This window comes from Monopterus albus, unplaced genomic scaffold, assembly GCF_001952655.1.
Source record: "Monopterus albus unplaced genomic scaffold, M_albus_1.0 scaffold235.1, whole genome shotgun sequence".
NCBI classification, from domain to species: Eukaryota; Metazoa; Chordata; class Actinopteri; order Synbranchiformes; family Synbranchidae; genus Monopterus; species Monopterus albus.
In genome coordinates, this window is record NW_018128115.1 from 535417 (window position 1) to 546827 (window position 11411).

Sequence of the window (11411 nt, forward strand, 5' to 3'; positions counted from 1 at the left end):
TCTCCAGACCTCAGTCCAATAGAACATCTTTGGAGGGAGCTTAAACTCCGCGTTGCTCAGCGACAGCCCCGAAACCTGACAGATCTAGAGGAGATCTGTGTGGAGGAGTGGGCCAAAATCCCTGTTGCAGTGTGTGCAAACCTGGTCAAGAACTACAGGAAACGTTTGACCTCTGTAATTGCAAACAAAGGTTTCTGTACCAAATATTAACACTGATTTTCTCAGGTGTTCAAATACTTATGTTCAGCAGTGCTAGACAAATAAATTCTTTAAAAATCTTTCAATGTGATTTCCTGAATTTTTTTTTAATTCTGTCTCTCAGAGTGGGAATGCACCTACAATGTGAATTTCAGACCCCTCCATGATTTCTAAGTGGGAGAACTTGCAAAATCGCAGGGTGTTCAAATACTTCTGTTCCTCACTGTATTTATATAGCTACAAAGAGAAAAAAGTAAAAATTATGTAGTGGTTAATAATAAACAAGGTTCCAGAGGTAATATGTAATAGAACAGTATGTAGTTCTATATAAATAATATATGGATATTATTTGTAGTAGTTGTGTAAGGATGTAAGGCTGAGCTAAGTGTGTACGGAAGCTTGATCTGTTTCTGGATCAGGCAAGAATATCTTGGGCTGTGTCCCCCTTGTTTAGCCTATGGGTCAACATCCCGAGTGACTTCCTCCTCAGATAGGGAATGGATATACTGTAGCTGTAGCCTTATGTGAACTGTTCGTGTGCTCTGTTCAGATTTAGAAAAAGGAAATGTGCGCCAGGTCAATGTGACCTAGAAGTTCATGTACTGGACAGTTTAGACAATGCTTGGAAGAAGGTGTGTGTGGGTAGCTGGCCAAGAGAAGGAGAAGAATTAAGGATGGTGTGGCAGCCTTGAGTGAGCTCAGACCTGGCCAGGGAGACGCTGACTGACTGTGGGCTGACTGACTGACTGACAGACTATGAACTGACTGGCGCCCTGACAATCATCTTGTTTAATGCTTTATCTATCACATTGCAGGAGGAGAATCTCTGTTTTCCTAACTACAAGATTATCTGTTTAAATGTTCAGGATAATTGTAATATTAAATGATCCTTTAAATTGGGATGGTTTGTCTGAATTAATTTAGTCGGTATCACACTCTAGCCACGACAATTACATTTAAAAACAGAAAGAGCCTAAAAGACACTAGAAACTACTATACAGAGGTATCACGCAGTAGGAAGCAATGGGGCGTTATGTTTTATCACTTTATTATTGATCTTTCATTTATTGTATTTTATAACTTGCAAGTATCAGAAATGTACAGTAAATGGTGTTGTACTACTGTGCAATGACAATAAAGGTATTCGATTAGGTTCTATTTTAAGCTTGTAACCAGATTAGATGTACAGTGAACAAACAGCAGAGCACTCTCCTGAGTCAGATGGTAGGAAAGGCCTTCTGTCAAATACCTGGCTCACTGTCACACACAGTACCAATCTGACATGATGCCGAGCCTGTGGACAGATGGTGACAAGCGAGTGGAGCCTCCTGACTGACTGGAAACCCAACCAGCGGGGTCACTGATCAATCACGGATCAATCAGGTCATCATCTGATTGATCCTGTCAGGTCCGCTCGGCCCGACCTGCCTCTCTTTCTTTATCTCCTCTCCTGCTCTCCCTTTTTGCGGGATCAACGCCTCAGCTGTGTCGCATCGGGTAATTAGTGACTCGTGGGTCGGTGCGCACACCTGAGGCGTATTCCGGTGATTTGTTGGCTTCCTTATTTATACCTCTGGTAGATGACCCGTGGTCGCCGGAGCATTGCGGCATGTAACGGACAAGACGTACCCTATGTAAGTTAAAAGTTTATGTTTGACCCGCATTTTTAGACGTGTGTAAGATGCTACACTGACAGTCTGTGCGTTTTGGCTTGACCTTATCACGCTAATTATGCGGTTAGCAATACCTAAATACGTGCTTTGTCTTCCACGCTGACAGTCCCTGTGCTGGTCTCCTTAGTCATCACTGCCCTTCCCTTGTTGTATGTATTATGGACCCTGTTTTGTTGTCACGTTTTTTTTATTCCATTAAACCACCTTTTTTGTACTAGCACCTGGGTCAGCCATCTTGAGTCCAACCCCAGTTGTCCCTCACCCTCCTGGTGAGGGGAACAAAACCATAACAGATCCGTTTATCCCCAGAATGTCAAACACTGGGGAAAAAGTCCCACTGTGACTCTCCAGAACCAAAGGTGGTGTCTCCACACGTCTTGTTGTGTCCAACCAACAGGAAGTACATCCTCTGCTGTGCCTTCTTGGTGATGGTCCTGATGTTGGACCTCCACTTCAGGTCCTGGGAGATAGTGGAGCCCAGGAACTTGAAGGAGTTTACTGCTGATACAGTACTGCCAAGGTTATGGTGATGGGGTAAGGTGGGGGGGGCTCTTCCTGAAGTCCACTGTCATCTCCACTGTTTTGAGCGTGTTCAGCTCCAGGTTGTTGCGGCTACACCACAGGACCAGCTGCTCAGCCTCCCATCTGTAGGCTGACTTGTAGGCTTGCATATTTAGCAGATGTTGTATGTAGCTGTGAGGCCCACATCCTTCTCCTGGTGCTGTGGACTTTGTGTGACCACCAGCTGTCATGAAGAACAGCAGCTTTGCAACACAAAACACCACAGATGGACACAGAGTAAAAGTAAACGAGGATCAGCATTAAAATATCACCGGAATCTGATGGTTGGGATGAGCTGGAGAGGCAGGGACACCCTTCCCCCATGCCTCCACAGTAGGATGGCACCGTAAATGTCACAGACATGTTTATCTGTCGGCACAAACCACAGCTGAAGTGAAACCAGTCTGCAACACTGCCAAAACACAACGTGATGATTGTCAGATCAAATCCAGACTGACTCAGAGGAATGTGAACACTGCCTGTTGGTTTCAGGAGCTAATTATTTACTCCCAGTGCTGAGGTGGCTGTTCTTTAGTAATTCAGTCAAATAGAACAACCAACAGTAAATGGTTCCAGTCGCTGCACCGACTGTTGTTCAAGAAGTGTGACAATGTAAACGTGTGTAGACTCCTTCTGTGATGAGAGTAGGTCTTTTATTTTGAAATTGGTTAACAGCCATGTTGGAGGACAAAGACACACACACACACACACACACACACGAAGTGGGATAAAAACCCACCAGGATGTGACTTGATTCTCTTCTTCAGGAGTTTTATCTATGGCACCCTGACCAGAGGACGACCAGTCCCCCTGAGCATCGTCCTCAGTGCCACCATCTTCTGCTCACTCAACGGCTTTATGCAAGGACACCACCTGCTGCATTGTGGCCGGTTTGAGGACAGTTGGCTGGTGGACGCTCGCCTGGCTACAGGTGGGTCATCACAGCCTCCACCAGTTCACCTTCAGAGTTTTCTTTCGGTGACCAGCTCAGAGTTCATCAGAGCTAGAGGAGATTCCTGCAGAATGAAACCCGAGGACAGGTTTATCAGTCTGAAATCAGGAGTTTGATCAGAATCAGAATCACATTTATTTGGCTTCACAACTATACCAAGACTTGAACTTTCTGCAGCAGTCATTGCAGTTCGAATTGGTGAAATGAGCTGGAAATCCCAGATCTACAAGAGTTCTTTTGGACAGATTCCACAGTAGTTCTTGGCTACATTAACAATGATGCCAAACGGTTTGGTTGGCTGGTGGACGCTCGCCTGGCTACAGGTGGGTCATCACAGCCTCCACCAGTTCACCTTCAGAGTTTTCTTTCGGTGACCAGCTCAGAGTTCATCAGAGCTAGAGGAGATTCCTGCAGAATGAAACCCGAGGACAGGTTTATCAGTCTGAAATCAGGAGTTTGATCAGAATCAGAATCACATTTATTTGGCCAAGTATGTTTAAACCCACAAGGGATTTGTTTCTGGTACAATGTGCTCGTAGGTCAGCAAGAGAAATGAAGGTAGATCATTATTGGACTGCCCACAGAAATTCTCTGATTGATCAAGGGTAGTAAGAGCAGTTGCCAGACTATTCTGATGTGCAGATCCATGACTGCATGCTTGTTAGTGAAATGCACCATGGGAGTTGTAGTTGAGCATAAAGAAACTAGAAGGTCCTCACACCCATATCAAGAAGAAGTCTTCTTTTGTTGTAGCTTTGCCTCTGGATGCGATTTTTGTTGTCAGGTTCTAAAGTGTCAGTAGGAAAATAACATTTGAAACAGATTTGTCTTTAACAAACTCTGTAGCTGCATCGATTATCATTAAACCTGCAGCTAAAAGCAGCAACACCAGTTCTGTGCCGTTGCCTGTGGTTTATGTTTCAGCAGGCAGATGCTACACTTTGCTAGAGTCTCAGTGTCATGCACAAAAGCACATCCTTCAGTTTTCAGTTAGCTTCTTTCAAATGTGAACCGTTCCTCTGGCTCCTTCATGTAATAGAGTCCAGATCCAAAAGGTGTTCCATTTGAAAACTATCTGTGTTGAGCAAACACCATCTTTTCATTTCTCCAGTGTCATGACACTAAAGACTCCAGACCTGCTGTGTCTGTCTGTGGTCCTGGTTCGGCCTCCTGACCTGAGGCGTGCAGGACATGGCTCAGTGTGTGTGACTCACAGGGCACATGGGACGTTCAGGGGGGCTGATAAAGCACTTGTGCTGCAGTAAAACCATGCCAACACAAGAACCAGACATAGTAGCAGAAGTGGGACAGACTTTCAAACCTCAGACTGTGTCATCATTTTCACTGACCTGATGCATCCTTTAAGTTACATTTCTCCAAAATCTGTGGACAGTCAGTGGCCACTTTATTAGGTACACCTGTAAACCAGTGGAAGCACAAGTCTAGACAAAAGGAAAGAAGCAGAACTTGCTATCATCAAGCTAACTCAAAGAGAAGCCTTTCCAGATGAGATAAGAAGCTTGAAGTTAAAGAGAGAAGTTTCTAAAACCAAAGAAAGCTGTACAAGTTAAGTCCATTCCTGGATGAAGAAGGCATTCTAAGGGTGGGAGGACGCCTAAGTCAAGCCATGTTGCATCCACACATAAAGCACCCAGCAATACTCCCAAAGAACAGCCCCATATCAGCCTTACTAATCAAGCACTTGCACGAAAAGGTACATCATCAGAGACATGGAATGACAGTGAATGAACTTAGAGCTAATGGTTGGTGGATCCTAGGATGCAGCAGCGCAGTCTCATCACACATCTTCAAATGTGTCAATTGCAGAAAGTACAGAAGACGTATTGAAGAGCAAAAAATGGGCGACTTGCCACAAGACAGGATGGAAATGACTCCACCCTTCACCTACATTGGCATAGACTGCTTTAGTCCAATTTATGTTACAGAAGGAAAGAAAGATCTCAAAAAATATGGTCTCTTGCTTACCTGTCTATGTTCAAGGGCTATACATAATGAGGTGATAGACGACATGACAACTGATGCATTTCTCAATGCCTTAAGGGCGTTCATTGCCATAAGAGGAAATGTTTGTCAGCTGAGATGTGACCAAGGGACTAATCCACTTCAAACAGCTCGGCCTTCATTGCTAGCTTTACAAAGTCTAAGTTTTCATGATCAGAAATTCAGTTCTGTGGCTGTTCCTGCGCTCATAGTAGAAGGTGCTGCTGAACTGGGAGCTGCTCTGCGACAGTGGTGTGGTGGGTAGGGCAGTTGTCTCCCAACCGGAAGGATGAAGGTTCGAATCTGGGTGCCTGCAGTCTGCATGTCAAAGTGTCCTTGGCAAGACGTTGAACCCCCCAAGTTGCCCATGATCGCATATGCATGCAGCAGCCCGGGGCCCTTGTCTCCAAACTAAATTTTGTTGTACATGATGCAATAAAATAAAGCTTCAGTGGGGCGACTGAAGTGGGTAACGCAGTCGTCTCCCAGCTAGAGGTTCGAATCAGAGTGTCTGCAGTCCACATGTCAGTGTCCTTGGGCGAGACACTGAACCCCAAAGTTGCCCCCGATGGTTAGAGCCATTGGTTGAGTTGGCACCACAGATGGCTGCCTCGGTTCTGTACCAGAAACAAATTCCTTGCGTGTAGCGTACTTGGCCAATAAAGGTTATTATCCTTATCCTTCCAGTTTGTATGAAGGCCACGATATGCTAACCCCTGGACATAGGAATAAAGTTTACCTCTCACACTAAGGTGGCATATTTGAAACATATTAAAGCTCCAAACACTGCTTGAGGTTGTATGACGGAGATATTCACTCAGTAATTGACTACCATGAACCTGTGAACAGAGTTCCCTGCAGCCCTCCCTCTTTCATGTTATTAGTTCAGGATAAGACCCCAAACCTCCCAGATAACAACAACCTGCAGTTTATTGTGGCAGCTACCTCCTTAAACCCTCAGATGTTGCTCTGGTTGCGTTTAGAGAAATCTCATGTTAATATTGTGTGATTTGGTGGGAGTGTAACGGTTATCATTACTGTACATAATTATGTCTACTTGTTTATTGTTTTTACAAGGCATAATTTGAAATTTAAGTTGTTTTAGTTATTTCCTTTAGTACTATTACATTGAATGTCAGTATTAGGTACAAGTCACGCTAAGCTGCTCTAGCGTGAATAGGATCCTCGAGCCAGAGGCTCAAGCTATCACAAGCGTAGACGTTCGTCTGGGAAATTGGCACTCATCGTTATGAACATTAAAGCGGAAGAAGATCATAAAAAATATGTACAGGAGCAAGAACCAAGTTGTTCTTTCGTGGCAATGCAGCCAAAGAGGTATTTGTGTTTTCTGTACTTATTTTGGTAAAATTATTGTTCCCGTGCCATGCATGTTAGCTTTTATGTTATGCTAATCTGTCGAACTGTATGTTTAGTTTTCACGGTGAATTGGGAGAGAAGACTTCTCATAAACCAATTGAGAGAAAACCACGTGTCAGCATATGCCTCAAGGGAACTACAGGCTGGAACAGCCTGTGGGGGAGCACCCCCAGCGGGGAGCTCTTCCTGGACTGCCCCTCCGCAGTCCTTGGTCTCCTGGAAGTCAGACGGTCAACCGGACAGAGCCTCCGGCCGCAGCCGTGACAGAACTCTCCATTCTTCCAATACAATCATTTCACATTTTATTCTTACACATTCTCTAATGATTATTTCAACAAACACACACATAAATCATCTTATGATTATCCTTACTTGTAAAAAGCTTAACTTTCTAAGCATTCAGCCATAGCATTTTAATAATAATTTCTCTCTCTCCTCCAGCCTTTTCTGCCATTTTCTCTGCCTCCCCTGTTTCTTGGTTCTCTCTGGGAGCCATATTTATAGCTTCCCTGACAGGTTTTTGTCCTCACCTGTTCACATACACAGGGTGGTCAAAATATTAGGAACACCTCTGAATATAATGCTCAACCAATGCTAACAGAGTGCTTAACAACAAAACTGAACATTATAAGTTGACTTGCTGTGATAGGTCCAAACCTATGGAATGCCTTGTCTCTTTATATTAGGCAGGCCCCCTCACTGTCCACTTTTAAGTCTTATTTGAAGACCTACTTCTATTCATTGGCGTTTGACCAGGAATGACACTCTGTCCGTGGTGTTAGTGTTTATATTATTGTTTATAGCTTTTTATGTGTTGTTTTTATATTTGTATGATATGTTAAGTGCTTTGGTCATCTGTGCTGTGGTAAAGCGCTATAAAAATAAAGTTGAGTTGAGACTAAAGCGTAATTACTGCTGTTTGTGTGTGTGCAGGTTTTCTTCTGTTTGTTTGTGGTATGGGCATCAACATCCACAGTGACCAAATCCTGCGCAACCTGAGGAAACCCGGAGAGATCGTCTACAGGATCCCCCACGGTACACAGACCCTGACCCACACCAGATCTGATCACGATTCACTTTGTCATTTCCCTTAGTACTTACATACATGGGAAAAATGAAATACTGTTTCTCCCAGTTCTTAGTAGTGCATCACATGGTTATAATAAATATATAACCTACTGCTAAAAATCAAAACAAAAACAATAAACTAACATTGCATATCAGCGCCAGATTAAGTTCAGGATTGCTCCTCTGTGGATGAAGGCAGGGTCAGGCTGTGAGTGCATGTGCGAGTTGGGACATGCCAAAGGGACTGAGGGGAAGACACAGTGCATTTATAGTCCTCGCCGCTCACCGGAAGATTCATCATTAACATCAACAAATTGGAATCTTTCTGATAAGATTTGAACCAACTTAGTGCAGTTCCTTTAATCCCAATAACATGTTCAAGTCTCTGTAATAAGATGCTGTGATCAGTGGTGTCAAAAGCAGCACTGAGATCTAAGAGGACAAGTATGGAGAGAAGTACTTTATCTGAGGCTAGGAGAAGATCCCACAAGGACATTTAATATCTATTTCTTCTTGCTTTAAAGCTGACTTTGCAATACTGTCTACAGTTTCAGTACTTGTAACCCCAGTATGCCCAGGAACCCAGCACAGTCAGACTTCACATCCCAACTTTCAACTCTAAACAAAGAAATTAAAATCTCAATAAGGTCTGGTCCAGATCTAAGCCTGCTTCCAATTAAAGACAATAAAACTGCAGCTGAGTCAGAACAAATAAGTACTTTAAGTGATTTCTATCCAGTATAAAACCCAGAGAATCAACTAAAAGCCTGTTCTTACGTGGATCAGGATTTGATGAGGATCAGATCTGGTTTGGACGAGTTTCTGGTGTGGATCAGGATCTCATGTTGATCGGGTTCTATGGGAATTGGGATCTAGTGTGGATCAAATCTGGTGTGAATTGGGATCTAGTGTGGATCAGATTTGGTGTGCATCAGGATCTAGTGTGGGTCTGATCTGGTGTGGATCAAGAACCTTTGTTTCCTGCTACAGGGATCCTGGGAGGGATGAGAAGGCAGGCTGACTTTGTAACCGCCAACTCTGGGTCTGTGTCAGTGTGAGAAAAAGCTGGGGAGACCGATCTGATGAATACAGAACAACTGTTTTCTAGAGACTGACTCCAGTGAGAAAAATATAGATTTTGCCATATTTCTCAGAGAGTAGCACCTAAATAACGCTAGATCCTGATTAACACTAGATTTGATCCACACTTGATCTAGACTCGCACAAGATCAGCTGCAAAGAGCCAAACCTCTGACTCACCAACACTTTTCTGTTAATCTGCTGCTGAGCTGGACTTTTTGTTTCAGGTGGAATGTTTGAATTTGTGTCCGGTGCCAACTTCTTCGGGGAGATTGTGGAGTGGTGTGGTTATGCTATAGCAGCGTGGTCCTTACCGAGCTTCGCCTTCGCTTTCCACACCATCTGCTTCATCGGGCCCAGAGCCTGCCATCACCACAGGTACCTTTACATCCTGGTTTGTTAGCATCACCACAGGTAGCTCTGATTTGCTTTCCCTCAAATTATAATGTATTTAGGATGCGCACACTTCAAAGGTCATTTCTGTTGGCTTACGTAAGCTTTTTAAAAAAGTGATCTTTTTTTTAAAGGATCATTTTCACCTAAACTGAGCTGGAGCTAAACAGTGTATAAAACCTGGAGGTGATTAGCCTCATTAAGCATGACCATAATGCTGAAACCAGATGTTATGTTTATTAAGGATTATTTGCTAATTATTTTCTTGATTGATTTGTTTTGAAAAAGTCAAATTAGTCAAACTGCAGGTAATGTTTTTAGAGGATGTTTGAGATGTTTGCTTGGAAATGACTGAAAGACCAACTTTCACAATAATTGCCAGTTATTTTAAACTTTCTGTTGCTCTCTCAGCTCATCTTAACACAAACCTCTTTTGTATCTGTTGCAGAAACTACCAAGAGAAGTTTGAGGACTACCCTCCCTCCAGGAAAGCTCTTATTCCTTTCTTATTTTGATGATGGAAGTCTGCATGGATTTCACTTCTAACACTTGAAGCTGAACAATCAAATTCACATTTTTATAGAAGAAATAATCAGAATTTGCTGAATCTCTTTTCAAGACACCGTCTGAAATCACTCCCTTTTCACATTCATAATCTCTCTACAGCAGGCGTCCATGGGACGAGCTGTATTACGGTCAGTTAGAAAGCGTATACTGTAACTCTGACAGGATTTTCTCACTTACAGCCTGCCCTTGATTTCTCATCTGCACTGTCAAACGTGTCTAACAGACATTTCAAGTCCAGCAGCTAAAACACTTTTGTGCTTCGCTACTTTCCACAAATCAAGCTTCAAAACAACCCATCTTCACATCTTGCTCAGACATCAGGTGGACTGCAGCTTGTCTACAACTGTAGTCTAACCACAACACTATGGGGAAACTACCTTTTGTAGCCCTGATGTGACATCTTGTATTTTCCTCTCCTGTTAGTGTTGTGACCGGGCCAATATATGGGCCTATGCAACCCAGACACTAATAAGTTTTACTAGCTCTCAAAGAATATTATCCCTCCAGTTTCTAGAGGTCAGATTCATACAAACTCTACAAGTACTGGGTTACCACACACAGATAAGTCTGCAAACAGAGACGTTGGGTTTGTCCACAGAAATAAAGATTTGAGTCACTAAATAAGTTAACAGTGGAACAATGTTTAAAAAAGGCCTAACCCCAGAAGCTAAAATACTATGGTTAAGAAGAAGATACTCCCCACTCAATAAATACAGTGCAGAACAGGAATAAGAAATGGTCAGAGGTCTACAGGTTAGAAAAGACCCATACATAAACATCACAACAATCAGTCCAAACCAAACATAGGAGGGTCTTGCCTCCCTGCACCTCCAACCATTTATATACGACTCATACACCATAAAACTTGAGTACTATACAATGAACAGGAAATATAAGGCAGAGCAAGCTTCTTAACAAAAAGTACACAAAACGAAACAAGCGAACAAGGCAAAGCAAAGCAGCAGTGGCTGTCACCCCTTGGCTGCACGTCACCCTACACAACATGTGCGATGGACGTCAACTTCTGCAGGATCACGCTTACAGTTATCACCGCTGGAAAACATGCAGTAATCCCCTAAACAATCTCAAAGGGAAAGCAGGACACAGATCAATGGAGGAAGGTTCACTTCAAAACAATCACAGCAGCGACCAGCACAGGAATTGCTTATCGCTACAGCTTCTCCGGGGGTGGTATTTATATCCATAATCATCCCAGCACATTGGTCACTGTATAGGTATGTTTAAAATTTGATATTGACCTGATAAGAATTCATTTCCATCTCCCATTGTTATATGTATCTTATCATCCTATATTTGTATTAGTGTTTTTATTTCACTTGTTTCTGTTTTTTTTCTGTCTGTCCAATAAATAAAAATGTTTATTTTGTGGTGGGGGAAATATCCAATGTTTTACTTAACTTACCACACGGTAAGTTAATAATCAAATAAAAGTCTTGTCGAAGATGATTCTTAAGACGATTCTTACATTCCCTTAGATCTCAGCAGCAATGACTTCATGAGCTTCTTTACAAATAAAATCA

At 42.9% G+C, this 11411-nt stretch overlaps 1 protein-coding gene across 1 annotated transcript in view; it reads left to right on the forward strand.

The window, feature by feature from the left end:
• Positions 1–11252, forward strand: part of srd5a2a (steroid-5-alpha-reductase, alpha polypeptide 2a) — a 15910-nt gene extending 4658 nt beyond the window's left edge. The window contains exons 2-5 of the mRNA XM_020620304.1: positions 3200–3363; positions 7696–7797; positions 9138–9288; positions 9752–11252. Of these exons, the coding sequence (XP_020475960.1) occupies positions 3200–3363; positions 7696–7797; positions 9138–9288; positions 9752–9818 (484 nt within the window). The 3' untranslated portion in view covers positions 9819–11252. The remainder of the gene's footprint in view (positions 1–3199; positions 3364–7695; positions 7798–9137; positions 9289–9751) is intronic.
• The last annotated feature ends 159 nt before the right edge of the window (positions 11253–11411 follow it).